The 19,568-nt window shown below is 32.5% G+C and overlaps 1 protein-coding gene across 24 annotated transcripts in view; it reads left to right on the top strand.

Moving 5' to 3' along the window:
• MAPK10 (mitogen-activated protein kinase 10) overlaps positions 1-19,568 on the top strand; it is a 437,658-nt gene that overhangs the window by 274,259 nt on the left and 143,831 nt on the right. For 21 of the 24 annotated variants that reach the window (XM_025043836.1, XM_015586056.2, XM_015586057.2 and 18 more), the window contains one exon: positions 13,711-13,782. The exons of 1 other annotated variant lie outside the window; for it this stretch is intronic. In XM_025043836.1, coding sequence (XP_024899604.1) covers positions 13,717-13,782 — 66 coding nt within the window. In that variant the 5' untranslated portion in view covers positions 13,711-13,716. Of the gene's footprint in view, positions 1-13,710; positions 13,810-19,568 lie in introns of all 24 variants that reach the window. 2 more of the 24 variants (XM_006907575.3, XM_025043838.1) reach the window with 2 other exon arrangements.

Here is a 19,568-nt window from a genome sequence, read left to right on the forward strand (position 1 = left end):
AGATTTATGTAAAGAGAGAAAAGAAAATATTCCTCTGTCATTTTTTATATGTTAATACTAAATAGAACTTAAGGAAGACTCATGACTCAGTGGCCTTTCTTTTCTACCTCCACCCAGTCTACTTTTCAAAATGTAAAGCCTTTGCTGTTATTTTCAAAAAGAGATGGGCAGGATTCATAATTCTTATATTCTTTTGAAATCATATTACTCCTATAATGGTCTTATATTTTTCCATATTAACCATTGCGCAATTCAAAAACAGAGGTCAAAACTTTAGTACAGGATTTTGTCAACCATGTTTTTTATTTATTTTTGTTTTTGTTTTTGTTTTCTTACTGTGGATGATGCATTTGGCTTGAGTAGCTCTTATAAGTGATGGCTAAATACAAATCAGCCTTCTAATGGCTTTATTTGAACTTTATTGTTTGTTGTGACATTTCAACTAATCATAAAATGTCACAGATAAAAAAAATTAAGCCAAACTAAATGGCTTAACATTTTATTTTGTCATGGGCCATATTAAAATGCTTTTTGATCTGTTTACACATTAAAAAAAAATTAATTTTGTTAACATTTATATAGGGTACATTTTAAAATATTTTTTTAAAAAACAACTCAGTATTGCATAATTTACTTAAATTGGAGGTAGGAAAATTTCTAACAATAAGCTTTGCAAAAACGTGTGCAGATTTATGTTGTAAAATTAGGTAATATATTATAATTCATATGCATGTTTTTAGAAAGGAAATATTAAAGCAATTAATTTATTAATAAAAAGCACTTAACAGAAAGCGTCATCTGTAGATGGCTTTCAGTAGGTGGTTGCTCCCTTCTCTTTACCTCATCCCATAATCTATAATTCGCTTTGGTATACACCAGCAGGTGATCAAAACCATTTGAATGTGAGAATATTAATATTCTACTTAAAGAATATAAAAGATTTTTCCTATGAAATACTTAATTATTTGAAGTAAAAAGTCTTCAAATTGTCTGTTAGTTATCATTAAAGAAATGACCTTACTCTAAAAGGTTAAGGGTTACTAGATTAAATTTGCTACAATCTTTTTAACAAACTAGAAACAATAATAGTGTATATTTCTACATCTCCTGAAATAATAAATATATTATTCTCATAAGAAATATTCTTTTAAAATATCTCCTGCACCTGGGTTAAGTTAAAAGAATATATTAAGGAAACATTTGCCCTTATGTGAGTTAATGGCTTATTCTGCTTGAGCATTTGGGTTGTGATGTGAGTTTGTGCAGGCAATATTCCAAATATCCTCCTTTTCTTTCTTCATCCTATGAAGTGTGACTAATATAAAGAAACCTTTATGCTGCTAAACAAAATGAGTGTCTGTTTGCACTTGTAATTCTTTAAGTCTGTACTTTACTTTAGAATTTAAAAAGATTTTGCTGTGCAAGACAGGATGTGTGCTCATTATGCCTGCCGAAAGGAGCTAGTCAGAGAAATCTCTCCTCCAAACGACAGAGTGGGAAGAAACCATGAAGGAGACAGTGGGAGAGGCTCTAGGTTTGCATGTGTGCTTGTGAAGTACAGTAAAGCAGTAGAAAGAGGAAAGTGGAGAGGACAGAAAGATGTATAGATGAAAAGGAGGGGCGGCAAACCTTATATCTGGGGCTTTGCGTGGTGATAAATCCGTCCCTACAAGAAGAATTGGTTTGAAGCCCTGGAAAAAACTGCTTCTATTTCCATCCTTCTTTTTACTTATCTCTACTTCAGAGTTTACGGTTAATTATTTTTACAAATCATTTTCCTCTTGCCTTCTTCACTCCAATTCAGTGGCTAAGTGACTGGAAGATAGAGTGACCTCGGAATTTATTCTCATTTATATTGTTAAATTTTTCCACATCACTTAAGGGATGAATTTGTTCATGTAAGTTCAACACCTCTCCAGGATTCAAGTTGACATTTCACCTAATTAAGAGCCCCTGCTGGCCTAGTTATTCTGAGGATGCATAATTAAAGCAATAATGCTACTTGTTCGGTGGAATTAAGATTTCGTTCTGCCTTTTAATGGCCCAAAGTTTCATTCCTTGTTTTTGCTTAAGATGTATTATCATTCCCATTCATGTTAAAATAAACATATTTTAAAAAGTCCATCCTTAGAAAAATTTAAAAGTTACTCTAATAGAAAAATTTTAACTTTGAGGATTTAAAAATACCCAATATACGTACAATATTTTAATAGGAATTCCTTGAAGACATTAGTCGTGGCCTTTTATCTTTGAATTGTTCTCTTTTATACATGGAGTCCCCAGTATAGTGCCTGATATAGAGTGACTACTAAATATATAAAATCTATGTGATGGAAGTTTGAATTTTCTTTTCAAATAAGGTTAATATTAAAGATGTTTATAGATATTATAATTCTGACTAGAAATCAAAATGCTTTTGTGTGTTAACACTATTGCTGTTTTACTCTTTGGTACTTGTAGTATATATGTATTTATTCTCTCTGATGTAAAATGTTATTTAATTATCTATTAAATTGTATATATAAAACACATATAGCACTTGCCTTACAAATATTATATTATTAATGTGGAATCACTAAGGAAAAATACACCATCTTTTCTCTTCAGTAACTCTTTAGAATAAAAGACCATGTGTAGTTCACACACATACACACACAAACCTAGAAATGATTACAGATGTATGGAGCATGAGGATGTTAGATACTGAGCATTCTGTGTGTAGAGTGGTGGCTCTGGTGCTGGTAGGTATATAGGGTTTCATTCAGTAACTAAGGAGCTGAGTTTTATACCTCTCGATATTTAAATGGCAAAAAGTCTTGATAAATGTTGAAGAAAATATAACTAGATAAAGAATAGTGATTTAGATACTTCACCTGGGCACAATACCTTTAAGACTGATAGTGAGATCTGAATGGGTGGTGTCTGTTAAGCCTATTAGATCATTAGAACTAATTCAAGAAATATTTTATTAATTTTACAAATTATAAGGATAATGAAAAATCTGTCTATGTTAATAATTGTGTATAATTCTGTACAAGATATTTTAGAAAAATAAGTAAAATACTTGTGTCTAGGTTCAGGCTCCATATATATGCATTTTAGGAGCAATTAGAAGAGCAAAGAATCAGTTCCTGAGAAGCCATTTCTAATATATTTAAAATGTTTGCTAGCCAACATTTTGAAAATTTAATCTGTGTTTGCTGTAATGCATTTGATACATTTGGATCGGAGTCTTATTGCCTCACTGAAGATATGTATAAATTTGGAAGATTTTCTAACATTTATCATTTAGGCCTCAAGTTTCTCATCCAGGAAAAGAAGTTGCTTAGATGCTTGCTATGTTTTCTTTCAGTTCAAAAACTTTGCATCTGTTATTTTACCATATGCTGTAATAACATTTTTCCTTACTAAAAAGATGTAGTCTTTATTGTAAAACTGGAAAATACACAAAAGCAGAAAGCGACAAATATGTGCACATTTCTATCTCTATAAAACTACATTCATATCTATTTAGTTTTAGAAGATTGGGGACATATTGTAATACATTTTATTATGTTTCTCTATTTTATAATATATTGTGAACATTTATCCATATTATAATTTATAAATAGCTAAAAGAAATTGCTTTTACAGTAGTTATTTTATGTCCATTTTTATTGAGCATTTAGTTTTCCAATGATTTTACTATAAATAATGCTGTGGAGAACATTCCTTTAGATTCATCTTTGTACAGATACTTGATATCTTTAGCATAAAATCTTCAATGCATTTTTTAAGTAATTAAATACCTCGTTGTCAAGCTACCTACTTCCCCAAACTTTGTACTAATTTTTACTTTCAATATCTATTAATTCATCCCTCGAATATTTATTTAGTGCTTATTTTATATCAGGTAGACATGAATGAAATGAGATATTGAGAGAATGTGCATCTAGGAGGAAGGTAACAGGGTATATCTGTTTCTCTGCATTGAATATTTATCATCAAAAAAACTTTAACAATTTAATAAGTAAAATAATATCTTATTTTAAATTTATTTTCTATTAAGCTGAAAACTTTTTAAAAAAATTACTTAAAAGGCCATTTTATATTGGGGTTATTTTGTACTGAATACTTTGCTTGGTGTCTGTCTCTCCCCTTGGTGAAGGGAAAGGTGAACTTTAATGTTAATTAGTTCTTCCAACTGGTTGTAAATCATACTATGTTTTGTCATCAAAATTAGAAATTTTCTCATCAAAAGTAAAGAACTTTACTTTACATTTTACGCTGGTGATAAACTGATCTTTCGTTTTTATGTTTTATTCTAATCATGTTGATTCCATTTTGTGTCTTAAATCAACTTATTTCAAAAGTATCATTTTTCCTACTTTTATACTTTGTTTTATATCCATCAATCTTCCTTCAATCCAGTTGTTCTTTTATGTGGTTTCTAACTCTTATCTGTAGTTGCTTTTAAGATTTAATCTCTGTTTGGCTGTTCTACAGTTCTTCATAATATTTCTAGGCATAGATTTATCTTTATCCTACTAAGGACTTCATTACTTTTTCAGCTCTTTAGGAGAATTAACTGTCCTTATCACTTGAATATTGGCACTTGTCCATTCTGTTTATTTGCTTTGCTCCTCTAGAATGTCCATTATATTGATTCTGCATGTTATTATTCTATTGTCTACACCTCTCAATCTTTCATATTTTTATATTTTCCACTTCTTTATTATTCTGATAAATTTCTGTAATTTCCTTCCAGTTGGTTAGTGCAACTGTTTCTATTTAACCAGTAACTGATCTGGCTTTTAATTTAAAAGCTACTTTTCCCCACAATTTCTGTTTAGTGTATTTTCAAATATATCAATTCTTCTTATCATGGTGATAGCTTATTTCTATGGCATTTATTTCTTATTCTTACTATTTAATGATTTTGCTCATTCCTACCTGTTGTCTTTCCAATTGTTTTTTTTTTTTTTTTTTAATCATGTAAGTTCTTGTGGTGGTAATACTTCTTTTATAGTATCTGATGATTCTCACTTGTGGTGTTTGCTTTCTTTCCTTGTGATATTTCTGGAAATTTGTAATTCATCTTTCAGTTTCTTCTTTTAGTCCTGGTACCTGGTAACTTCCAGTCATGTGCTAGCAAATGTTTAATCACCAGTTCTCTGAAAAAAAAGTACTCTGATTTGTAGCACTTGCCAGTTTCCATGGTATTAAAATTTATGCCACAGCCAATTTTAAGCAACTGAAGAGGTGTCATCAAGCACAGGGTTGGGAAGAGATGTGCACAATCAGCTTCTAATTTGTAGGAGCCAATATCTGAACACCACTTGCAATTTTTGTTTTTAAATGTAAATTCAGGTGTCCATTAACATTTATTTTGTTAGAGTTTACCCAGCTCATCTAGAGTTTTGTGATGTAAGAGTTTCCATGTTACCTAACTCTAACAGGTTTCCAGGACCAGAAGCAGTGCTGTGTGTTTAAAATTAAGAAAGCTTAGAAACGTTTGTGTGCATTGTAATTCTTGAATTGGTGAATCTCACCATTTCCTCATCTCTTATTTTATATCTTCTTTCATAATACTCCATCCTATTTCTTATGCATTTGCCTCATTCCCATCTTTTACATCCTAGTCTCTATCTGTTGCTTTAACTCCTATTAACTAAATTTATCAAAGGATTTCTGTGGAAGCAATCATCTTGTTACATGAACAATATTTTAAGAGATATATGACTTTTAGATATAGAGAAGCACAGATTTCTTGGAAGATAATATTTATTAAAATTATTTATTAGAAAGTGTTTTGTATCTTTATATACTTATAATTAGAGACATAGTAAAATGTTTTTGCCTTTATACTGAAACTAATGATGTTCGTAGATAGGGGACTGGCAACATCTTTCTCTAAAGGGACAGATAGTAAATATTTTACACTCTGCAGGCCATCCAGTCCCTAAAATAATTGCTCAACAATGCCAATATAGTGTGAAAACAACCATAAACGATATGTAAACTAATGGATGGCTATGTTCCAATAAAACTTTATTTATAAAACAAATGGTGAGTTGAATTTGATCCATTTATAACAGTTTACTAACCTCTGTTATAAATGATAGTCTTTAGACCTAAGGATTTATTAATATCTTAAAGTGAGCCTAGGCACAGTTCTTAATAGCAAATTAGATTTAATTCCATTTTCTATTTCAGCACTTGAAAAGATAATTCAAGAAATATTTACTTTTCATTTATTTTTTGCATAGTTGAGAGAATCCTTTTGGGCATAGAAGAGAGTGTTTTTTTATAATTAACAATGACTTTGTATTCTGATAGTATACATATGCTTGTAGACTATTAAGAGAATCATTTGTAATAAACCTGATATGTAATAAAAACAAAAATTATTTATAGATAATGAGTTTGTTAAATACCAATTCAGCTTAGGAACTGCTGGACCTTAAAATTTTTTTTATAATCACTAGTTCATTTGGTGTTTTCTTTTGTATATTTTGCATTTCAGTGACAAACTGGGAGCTTGGAGTTGCCCAGAAAATTTGATTTTTTACATCTGTGAAGGTTCTCAAACCTCCTGTCACATCTTATATATAGAAGAATCTAAGTATTGATCTAAGCTATTAAAACACTTCATAGTTTCAGTCTTTCATAGTAGCTGCTGTGCACCAGTTCAACCTAATAAATTCTTAAGTGTATCTCATTCACACAACTTGCCCTACTGCTTTGCTCAGAGTATCTGTTTAGTTGTATAGGTATGTAATGAGAAGAAACTCAGTTAGTACATGGCGAGGAATACATGCATGGGGCTCTTTTCAGAACAACCAGTAATTGAAAGTACTAAACTCCCTAGTTATTATCCCTTCCCTTTTCAAGCTACTCACCTGTCCTATATTACACCAAAATATTCTAATTCCACTTTAGACTAATATAGAGATAATGCCCTGCCATTTATGTTGTTTCTATGCAATGGTACCTAATGCTCTCTGCCATGCTATCAAGAAATATAATTAATTACCAAACTAGTTTTCTATAATTCATTGAGATTATCATAAAGAGCATTCTTTTTCTTTTAACTTCCTTTTGTGGAATAAGAAGATTCTGCAGTGACTGAGCGGCTTAGTCATGGTGCTACATTTGGAGTCTTCATAATGCAAAGCAGGGAAGGTCAGAATGCTTGCTTTTCATAGCAAGATTATTTATTCATTAAAATTAAAATACATTGGTTCATTTCAGGTGGTGGGCTGGATGTTATTATTTCCCACATGTCCAGTTCATCAATATAGAACTAAGACCACCCTGCTGGGTAGCATTTCTGAGGGCCATTGTGGTGGACTTTTTCATAATTCTACTACTGCAAATTCCTTATTCCTAATTTGTTAGAATCAAATTTATTGAAAACTCACAGGTCTAATTATGAGGAGCTAATTAAAATACTTAGGTTTGTATGTAGAAGGAAAGAAATTTTTAAAATTTGATTTTCCTTTTATTTGAAAAACATTTACTCATTATTAGCTATTTATTAGGAATAGTTCTGGGCCCTGGGGTGGTGAACATGAATAAAACATAAACACTTTTCCTGAAAAGGTAATAATGTAGTATGGAACAAATACATGAATAAAAAGTCACAATATTATAATATATTTATATTATAAGTATAAACAAAGTGCTGTGAGAAAACTGAGGAAAAGAATAGAGTGGCTGGGGGAACAATTCCCCATTTAGTGTATGCTACAAGATAATGAAACAATAATGCAACAATGTATTTTAAAGGCTGGAAATGAGCATTTTGAAAATATAAATAAAATTAAAATACCATTTATAATAACATCAAAAATATAAGTGCCTAAGAATAAACTTAAAGAAAGATGTCAAAGGAGTATAACTAAAAATATGTGAGTAAATATAAAATATTTCTTTGTAATTTCTTAATTTCTTTAAAATAGAATTGCCTATTTAAAGTAAAAATAATATCAATGTGCTATGGAGTTTATAAAATATGGATAAGTAAAATACATGACAATAATAGCTCAAAGTACTAGAGGGAGAACTCAAAGAATACTATTGTAAGTTTCTTAAACTATATGTAAAGTAGAATAATATTATTGGAAGCTAGGTTGCTAAATATTAAAAAGGCATATTTTAAACTCTAGGATAACAACTAGAAAAGAACAAAAAGAAATATAACTAATACACTATTAGGTAAAATAAAATGGAAAACAAAAAGATACTCAGTTCTTCTAAAAAAGCCTGGAAAGGAGGAAAAATTGAATAAAGAACATAGGGGCAAAATACAGAACAAATAGTACAATGGTAGATTTAAACTCAATAACAACCATAATTGCTTTCAATGTAAATGGATAAATACATCTGAGATCATCAGCAAAGATCATCATCATCTCATTATTTCTATTCAGCATTGTACTGGAGGCAGGGCAATTAGGCAAAAAAAAAAAAAAAAAAAAAAAAATTGGAAAGGAAAAAGTAAAAACTATCTTAACTTGCAGACAACCTTTCTGTGTATCAAGAAAATCGTAAACAATCCACAAAATATTGACTAGATTTAATAAATGAATTTAGCAGTGTCGTAGAATATATGGTTGTAACTACATTTCCTTGGATAATATTTAAAGTTTGGCCTTTCCTGAAATTTTCAATTCATCTGGAATTGTTTTTGTGCAAAATATGAGGTAAGGACTGTCAAAAACTCTGAAGAGTCTAAGATGTTACTCTACTTGCAAGCTAACAAGTTAGCCTGCCACAGTTTCATGGATACTGGCAGAAGACACAAGATTCCTGGGTCAGATACAGAAGTCTTTATTATTCACATCAATAGCAGTAGCTAGAGTATCAGCATCAGTGACAGTTCCTCTGGGTGATTCAAAAAAGGTCAGGTGACTACTGCACATACAGTTATGTTATAGAAGAGGAAACTTAACCTTAGGGAATCCAAATTTTTGTAATGTGTAGTAAGCATGCCTGACTGTTGCCCCAGAGGGACACCTTATTTATGTCACACTGAAAAATAATGACTTGGCCTTAGCTCCAGAGAGAGATACTTCCTTTCTCTCGTTTGTTGTATAACCATCTTTAAGAAGATTGTCTGGAATAAAGGCAGCCAGTGCTTCTGTTTGTAAGACATGCAGAAATGTGAGAGGCTCATAAAGAATTATCTCCCAACAAGGATGTACTTCCTCTCTTTTCATCCCCCATATTCATAGACCAGTTGTCTCTGCAGGATTTAATGCATAGTTTCTTTATTCCCCAGATATCTTTAACATAATCAGATTTAACTGACTATATTAACATAATAAAACATAATCAGGTTTCTGTATATGTATGTTCTGTTTCTGCTCTGTTATCTATTAATTGATAGTCTATCTCTGCATCAACTCCACATACCTTTACTGACTAGAACTTTATAATAAATCTTAATCTCTGATAGAACAATTTCCTCCCAATGCCCCACAGATATATGCCCACCTTATTCTTCAGAAATGTCATACATATTCTTGTCCTTTCATTCTTTCTTAAATTTGAAAAATCTATGCTAGCTCCCATGTACACATTTTTTTCTTGCAATTCAGACTTTTCTTCTGGGATTGTTTTGCATGCCTCGGAAATTTGTTTAGAACCTCCTATTATAAACTTTTTGTAGGTGTCTCCAATGTGACTTCCCACTATAGATAAGTTCTAAACTTTGTTTCCTGTGCACTGTATTCTGCCCTATAAAAACTAAAGTTCTAACACCACATTTAATAACCTAGAAGAAATAGACACGCTCTTAGAAATATACAACCTTCCTAGACTGAGTCATGAACAACTGGAAACTCTAAACAGATTGATCAGCAGTATGGAAATTGAAACAATCATCAAAAAACTACCAAAAAGTAAAAGTCCAGGACCAGATGGCTTCACCAGTGAATTCTACCAAACATTTAAAGAAGATTTAATACCTATTCTTCTGAAACTGTTCCAAAAAAATTGAAAAGGAGGCAATACTTCCTAACTCACTTTATGAGGCCAACATTACCTTGATACCAAAACCCAGTAAAGATAACACAAAAAAAGAAAATGACAAACCAATATCTCTCATTAAACACAAATGCAAAATCCTAAATAAGATACTAGCAAATCAAATACAACAACACATTAAAAAGATTGTACACCATGATCAAATGGGCTTCATCCCAGGGGCACACTGATGGTTTAACATATGCAATTGATTAATGTGATACACCACACAAACAAAATAAAAAATAAGAATCATATGATCATATCAATAAATGCAGAAAAAGCCTTTAACAAGATACAGTACCCATTTATGATCAAAACACAACAAAATCAGCATAGAAGGTAAATACCTTAATATAATAAAGGCCGTATATGACAAACTCTCAGCCAACATTATACTTAATGGTGAAAAACTAAAAAACTTTCCTCTAAGATCAGGAACAAGACAAGGCTGTCTGCTATCACCACTATTATTCAATATAATAATAGAAGTCATAGCAAGTGCAATCAGGCAAGAGAAAGAAATAAAAGGCGTCCAAGTAAGAAATGAAGTCACACTGTCACTATTTGTGGATGACATGATTCTCTATATAGAAAACCCTAAAGACTCCCCTAAAACACTACCAGAAATAATAAACAAATAGTAAAGTTTCAGGATACAAAATCAATGTTTAAAAATCTAAAGCATTCCTATATTCTAATAATGAATTGTCAGAAAAAGAAATGGAAAAAAATTCTTTTGCAATTGCAACAAAAAGAAGAAAATACCTAGGAATAAACCTAATGAAACATACAAAGGACCTGTACAATGAAACTTATGACACTATTAAAAGAAACTGAAGAAGACACTAAGAAATGGAAAAATATTCCATGTTTTTGGATTGGAAAAATCAACATAGTTAAAATGACTTATTACCTAAAGTATTGTACAGATTTAATGCAATCCCCTTCAAACTCCTATAGCCATTTTTTAAAGAAATAGGACAAAATAATCATCAGAATTTTATGGAAGCACCAAAGACCCAAGTAGCCAAAGCAATTCTGAGAAAAAAGAACAAGGCTGGAGAACAATCGCTTTGCCTGACTTCAAATTATACTACAAAGTGACAATAATCAAAATGGCATGGTAAAAAAAAAAAAAGCAGACACACAGACCAGTGGAACAGAATTGTTCCACTTCTGAGAATCCAGAAGATAAACCACCATTTACATGGGTGAATAATTTTCAATAAAGGGGCCAAAATCTTACAATGTAGAAAGGAAAGCCTCTTCAATAAATGGTGCTGGGAAAACTGGAAAGCCACCTGTAAGAGAAAGAAAATTGACTATTGTCTATCACCACACACTAAAATTAACTCACAATGAATTAGGGACCTGAATATAAGACCTGAAACAGTAAATTGCATAGAAGAAAACACAGATACTAAACTTATGGACTTCAAGAGGATTTTATGAATTTGACCTCAAAGACAAGAGAAGTAAAAGCAAAAATAAATAAATGGGATTGTATCAAACTAAAAAGCTTCTGCACAATAAAAGAAACTGTCAACAAGACAAAGAGGCAACCATTCAAATGGGGAAATATATTTGCAAACAATGCCTCTGATAAGGGCCTAATATCCAAAATATACAGAGAACTCATACAACTTAATAACAACAAAAACAAATAATCCAATTAAAAAATGGACAGAGGACCTGAACAGACACTTCTCCCAAGAAGATGTACAAATGGCAACAGACCTATGAAAAGATTCTCAACTTCAGTAGCTATTAGGGAAATACAAATCAAAACCACAATGAAATACCATCTCACACCTGTTAGAATCAACAGGGCAAGTAATAACAAGTGTTGGAGAGGATGCAGAGAAAAACGAATCCTCATATACTGCTGGTGGGACTGCAAATTGGTACAGACACTATGTAAAGCAATATGGAGTTTTCTCAAAGAAACTAAGAATTGAACTACCATATGATCCAGCAATCCCTCTACTGGGTATTTACCCAAAAAACCTGAAAATATTTATCCGAAAAGAGATATGCACCCCGATGTTCATAGCAGCATTATTTATGGTGGCCAGGACATAAAAGCACCTGAAGTGTCCTACGATAGATGATTGGATAAAGAAGCTGTGGTACATATATACAATGGAATATTACTCAGCCATAAGAAGAGATGAAATACTGCCATTTCCAACAACATGGATGGACCTTGAGATAATCATGCTAAGCAAAATAAGCCAGACAGAAAAAGTTGAAAATCACATATCACTTATATGTGGGATATAGACTTAAAAGCAACAAACAAAATGACAAACAAACAGAAACTCATGGACATGGACAGTGGACTATTGGTTACCAGAGGAAACTGGGGAGGGGAGAGGTAGATAGGGGTAAAATGTCAAATAAGTGGTGACGGAAGGAAATCTAACTACGGGTGGTGAACACACAGTGTAATATATATATGACATACTGTTGAATTGTACACTTTAAACTTATTGTAGTTTGTTGATCAATGTCACTGAAATAATTTTTAATAATAAATAAATAAAAATAAAAACTAAAGTTCTAGTCTTCAGACATCAGCAAATGTCCTGAGGATAAGTAATGGCTTCAGCTCATTTACTTCTTTCTCTGCACAGATCCTCTCACATTGTTTTCAGCATATCAAAATTTTTCTTGCATTTTTTTTTTGGCAGCTCAGCTATGCATTTTAAAAGATAGTTTGTATATTTCATCTAACTTTTTAAAGAGTTTTGCATTGAGAGTAGTTTTCAGGATATCTAAGCATTCATATTGCCAAAAATAAGTCTTGCGTCAATAGTGGTTTTGAAATTTTTTAATCTCAAAGAATTGTGTCTTGCACACAATAAACATTCAACAAAATGTGTTTAATTGAACTGAATAATATTTTAGTTGGGCTTCTCTGATGCCGCCTCATTATTCCCAAGTGACTCAGTGCCTAATATAGCATTTCCAACATTAGATAATTTTTATTCTCTCCTTAAAACTTTACAGAACTATAAAATATTTCAAACATATAGAAAATAATATAATTGAAAATTTTGTACTTACCACTATGATTAAACAAATGTTAATATACAGTGTTATTTGCTTTATTCTATGGTTTATGGTTATATAACAAAGCAGTGCACATTATTATTTTGTATATTTAAAATTTTTACATAATAATATAGTGATCTTCATATCCTTTTGAATTTGCTCTTTTCCCCACTCAACATCATGTTTGAAAATTTTATTTATGCTGATACCTTAAGCTCTAATTCAATTATTCTAAGTCCTGAAGGTAGTTCTATTATAAATTACATTTTATTTAATAGTCCCTTTATTCTACAATAAACATCCTTATATATATAACCTCTTGTGTGTATATTTGAGAATTTTTAAAGTTAGATGCCTAGAAATGAAACTGCTATGTAATAGGATATACTTAATTTTAGCTTATTAAGTATATCCAATTTCTTAGCTAGTCTTTATGATTATGATGACCTTGATTATTATAGAAGCTAGAACTTTTTTACTTTATTATTTAATATTTATGATTTGTGAAAAGTACCTAGTAGTGGTTTGAATAAGGATTATACTTAAACACCTTCTATATAATTTGAATTACATTAAAGTTTATACTATTAAATGATAATTAGGTGATTTGGAAATTCATGCCACCCCTTTTTCCTATAGGTATTTATGAGCCTCCATTTATTGTACTACTGCAGTGAACCAACCTTGGATGTGAAAATTGCCTTTTGTCAGGTGTGTGTTCCTTACAGGTAAAACAAGGTACAGTATATTCCCTTGTATTTCCACTTTGCCATTCCATCTTGCACATGTTCCACACCAAAGTTAGCATTTCTGTAATATTAAAAGTAGCTTAGGAAATAGAAGTGGATACTTAGATTTTTTCTTTTCCAATTAATTTAAATTAGAATAAGAATAAAGAGAATTCTTTTTAATGATTATAAATATAATATTTAATCACAGTGTAAAGGAATTTCTTACTAGAGTTTACTTATACTTAACACTTTTAATATTTCTTTTCAAATCCTTGAAATGAGACTTTAATCATCAAAAGAGATGAAGTCTGTTATTATTTCTCACCTGAAAGACTGATGAGTCCGAAGTAGCATATCTCCAGTAGCCATGTGTGATAACAGGCATGTGGTGCTCAGTTTGCTGATGTCCAGTTCTAACCAATAGCTGGTAAAAAACAAAATGATAACAATTATGAATGAAAAAAGAAATAAATTTAACCAATAACGAACAGGAAAAAGGTGGCCACAATGGGTAGTAGTGTGCATGGACCACATAAGAGTCTGTTCTCTTGTATTTATATGAACTCTATTAAGAAACTACCTGAGGTGCCTATACTTAGGTATGTTTAGGGTAGTCCTAACCTAAGCCTGTTGTCACTGTATAATTAATAGTGCTCTCTTTTACTCTCAGGAATTTTTCTTTGGACAATAAATTTTATGGTAACTCTATTCACACCCCAGCAGATAGCTTTACTTCTGTTTTTCTGTAATGATTTTTACTGTATCTCCTCATTTAGCTGTGCTATAAACAGAGAATGATATGCATCTATTAAAATAAGATTTAAAAAATAGCTCTGCAGCATGCATCTATTAAAATAAGATTTAAAAAATAACTCTGCAGCTTCTGTAATTTTAATACAATCTTTTCTGATTCTATTAATATGTGCTTATTATAGAACATATACAAAAGTATAAAGGGAAACAAAACACTAATATATTTACTCTTCCTGAGCATAGCTAGAATGGCTATGAAAAAGCAAAATATGTTACCTGCCATGAATAGGATTTACTGATCTGCCTCAACTCCCAGACCTCTAAATATAGCGTCCAAGCCTCAAGGCCTTTTGACAACTTTTCTTCTCTTACAAGAATTCTGGATCCGGACAGCCTTGGCTAGGAATTGAAGATCTACCACTTATTAACCATTTACTTATAACCTTGGGAAAGTTAGTTAACCTCTCTGTGCTTCAGTTTCTCTTTTTCGTGTGGGTGAAAAGGGGAAAATAATAGTACTTATCTTCTACAGTTATGTGAATTAAATGAGTTAATACTTGTAAAGCACTGAGGACAGTGCTGAAATATGTGTTTATTAAATAGCTAACTCCATTTTAAATAAATTTACATTTACTCTACTGGTGCTTTCATTGAATCCCAGTGTTTCAATTATTATCAGTATCTTGAGTGCTCCCAGTTACATCTGCAACCCAAAACTTTCCCCCAAGCCAGACTTATATGCCCAACTTCATGTTCTACATCTATACTTAGGTGTCTAATAGGCATACTAAACTATACATCTTTCAAACCCTAATCTTTCCTCTAAAATTGCTCTGCTCTAATTCTAATGCTAAATCCATCTTTTCAGTTGCTTCAGACAAAATCATTGGAATCATCTTTTGGGTAACAGCGAATTCTGTTGGCTCTACATTCAAAACGCATCTGGAATTTCACCATGCCTCACCATTCTCTCTATTACTACTCTGGTCCAAGCTACCATTGCCTCTTGCTTGGATTATTGCAAGAGCTTCCAACTTTCCTCACCCCCAAATAGTTTACTCTAAAAACATCAGCAAGAGTGATACTAGAAAAATGTGAGATCATATCACTCCTTGCCTAAAAACGAAACAGAAAACCTATCAATATTTTCCCATCTCACTTATGGCAAGACTCAAAATTTCTATACTAAATACTGGAGCCTTTACCATTTAGCTAATAGAGACCCCTCCCTGAAATGTTCTTCCTTTATGATCCACTTGCCCACTCCTTCACCACCTTCAGGGCTTTGTCAAATGTTATTCTTAAGGGTGTCTTTCCTGACTATCGTACTTAAAATTGCTTCTTCTTATCCAATACTGCCTACTCAACTTACCTGAATTTCTTTTATTTCTCCATAATACTTTTCAGTATCTGATCCTGATATACTATACCTGTAATTAGTATGTTGCTTCTTTCTCTCCGCTAGAGTATATTTCCCACTTGGGAAGGAATTGTTTCAGTGGGGCACTAGAGCCAGGTTACACAGATTCACAAGTGTTGATTATGCTCATCTCTTCTCAAGTTCTAAGCTCAGTGATGACAGGTTGGTAGATTAAAATCTATCATGATAGGAGTATTACATTATGTAAATAAGCAGTTGCTACAAGTAAGTCCTCTTCCCTCCCCTGCCCCGAAATGTTAAACATTTACCAGTACATTGTTGATTGTTGGAATTTTGTCTCTTTTGCACACTGCTGTATTCCAGTACTAACAATAGTATCTGGTATAGGGTAGGCTGTCACCAAATATTTGCTTAATAAATGAATAAATGATACATGTTTAGTTTATCTAGTACTTTGCAACTGTGATAGTGCTCTGGTGGAAAATGAATGAATTTCTGGGTGGAATATCTGGGCCCTACTACTTGAATGACTGTATGACTGTGAGCTATTTCCTTAGCCTCCATGATCCTAGCCATTTACTATGGGCAATAACACTTAAAAAACAGTAAACAAAAAACTAAGTTCATGTTTTACATGTCAAGATTAAAACTGAACTTCAAAAATTATCAATAAAAAAATCTTTAAAAATCAGCTATTTTTTATCCAAAAAGTCTTTGTGTAGGTTGAAGTTATTTTAAAATTAGTTCCCAAATTTGAGTACTGATGCAGAATATCTATTTCTAGTAAGAGTGATTTTAAAGCAAAGGAATAAAGAAGAGAACTGAAGCATGACTTTTCTTAATGACTTTGAAGTTTTTTGCTTACTATGAGCTTTTGCTACCTAGAAAATATAGATGCATATTCTAGAACTTAAAAAAAAAATAAAAATATTGTAGCTAGCAGAATATGTCTAGTTGTGACTCAGAGTATTCCATTTACTTTCCATGTAAAATTTTTATTTGAAAATAATGTTTATTTTTTTCTCTCCTATAGCTCTGTGCCTCATTTACTACCCTAGCAGTTTAAAATAAATAATGTATTTACTTTTAGAGACAGGATACTCTACTAGGGTTTACTTTCAAACCATGTTTCTTAGAAGATTCTCATTTCATGAGACAACTCATGGATCCTTGTTATGCTGTAGTATTTCATCTGATCACCAGCAGAGTTATGTTGCTCCAATTTCTTCCCACACAGACAATATACAAAGAGCGTAAGTAATTTGTCAACAATTAATTAGCAATCAAATATATCCAGAATTCAGGCCTCTTGAATCTTAATCTTTTATTATGTGGCTTCTTTTATTATGTCATATTTCCGATTTTTCACTGTTATCAATAAGAAATCACAAAAAATGTAGAAAACCAACCTACACAGATAGTTATTTATCAATGGAAAACGTACATTATCTGCAACCGTATTATCCTTATTTCTTAGTTGAATTATTTGAAGAACATGGGATTTATTGAATTTTTTAGGTACTCCTATTAATTTTTTTAAAAATCCCATCAAGCAGCTTTTGTAAGCAAGAGGTTTCTCATTATATTCTGAGGAGAAATTTGTCTTTAAAGTGTTAGACAATAGAAGAATAATCTTTAGTTTGCACTATAATTCTTTATAAAAATATATACCTACAGAAAATTGAAAGTACAAAAACTCTTGATCCTCTTGAGAAATAGGTAAGCCTTCTTTTCTCAATTGAACAAAGGAGTAAGAAGCTATTAAATCACTCTATGAATTTAAAAAAAATGTAAAAGTGCTATTTTTGGAACTTTGCTATAATGAACAGATAAGTAAGGGTTTTAACCAGGGAATATAAACACAGAGAGAGATGTGCTGGAAACCACTAGCACATCCACTAGCACATCTACAGCATTTACCACATCCTGATGGGGATTACAATTAGTTTTATGGGTTTATGTTTCCCCACTCAATGGTGACTGCTTGCGGAGCAGGACCAGGACACCCTCATCCTTGACTTCCAAGCCCCAAAATCTATCTTAATTTACTAAATGTCTAATAAATACTTTTTTAATAAAAGAGGTTAAATAAAAACTTAATAGAGAAACCAGATTCCTGTCAAGATGGTGGAGCAGGTAAATGTTATGCTTGTCTCCTACCATGACCACATTAAAATTACAACTAAATTATAGAACAATCAGCCCGGAGAACCATATGAACACTAGCTGAACAGAAATCCTATAACTAAGGATATAAAGAAGAAGCCACCTAAAGACTAGTAGGAAGGGCAAAGATGAGAAACGGGCTGATCCCATACCCATATGTGGTGATTGATAATCAGGAGGGATACCTCAGCTGCAGAGTTCTTTTCTAAGGAGTGAGGGGCCCCAGCCCCACACTGGGCTCCCCAGGCTGGAACACAAGTGCTAAGATGAGGAGCCTCAACCATAACATCTGGATGTGAAAATTAGCAGGGATTCTGTTTGTCTAGAAGAGAAGGAATGCTGCTGGAAACACAGGCATTCTCTTATAGAGCCTGCGCATAGACTTCCTTGCTCCCAAGCACTCACTCTGGCCTCCTGTGGAGGTATGGTGGCTTGGCGGCACCAGAGACATATAAGGAAAGACTCAGTTGTGTGGCTTTAAAGTGAAGGCTGTAGGGATAGCCACCATTGTCCCTGTGTTGAGCCCTCCCTCCACACAGTCAAATACGAGTCTGCGTTGGCCTGGTGAACTCAGCTCGCTCTACGTTGGTGACTCCCTGGGATCCCACTTCACCAAACTTGTGTACATCCTGAAACTCTTTTGATGGCAGACACCATATAGCCCATGCTGAAGTCTTTCATGGACAACTCTTGGAGGTCCATGGGCCTCAAGTAGGTGGCGACTGGCCTCAGTGTGCTCTGTGCTTCTTGCAAAATGGCCCCAGACTCAGCGGTGGTGCCAAATCTGAATCTACTTTAACTTGGTGAACATCATTCACCTTACCTTAATGACTCTTTGAGACCCTGCCTCATCCAACTCACATATTGCCTGAGGCTCTTTCGGCAGCTGAACTTTACAGATAACCAGCAGGTGGCAGCAGGCCTCAGGGTGCCTTGGGCCTTTTGCTGAGCTGCCCTAGGCCAGGTACTGGTGGCAGCTGGCCTCAGTTCACAGCATGGCCTCTCTCATGTGCTTCCAGGGTCAACACAGAATCAGCAAAAGCAGTCCTAAGAGGGAAATTCATAGCAATGCAGGCCTACCTCAAGAGACAAGAAGAATCTCACATAAACGATCTAACCTTACACCTAAAGGAAGTAGAAAAATAAGAAGACAAAGCCCAAAGTTAGTAGAAAGAAGGAAATAATAAAAATCAGAGCAGAAATAAATAAAATAGAGTCTTAAAAATCAATACAAAAGATCAGTGAAACCAAGAGCTGGATTTTTGAAAAAATAAACAAAACTGATAAACTTTCAACTAAATTCATTAAGAAAAAAAAGAGAGGACCTGAATAAATAAAATCAGAAATGAAAGAGGAGAAGTGGCAACTGACACCACAGGAATACAAATAATTATAAATAATACTATAAATAATTATATGCCAACAAATTAGACAATCTGGAAGAAATGGATACATTCCTAGAAACA

Source organism: Pteropus alecto, unplaced genomic scaffold, assembly GCF_000325575.1.
Source record: "Pteropus alecto unplaced genomic scaffold, ASM32557v1 scaffold161, whole genome shotgun sequence".
In the NCBI taxonomy this organism is placed as follows: Eukaryota; Metazoa; Chordata; class Mammalia; order Chiroptera; family Pteropodidae; genus Pteropus; species Pteropus alecto.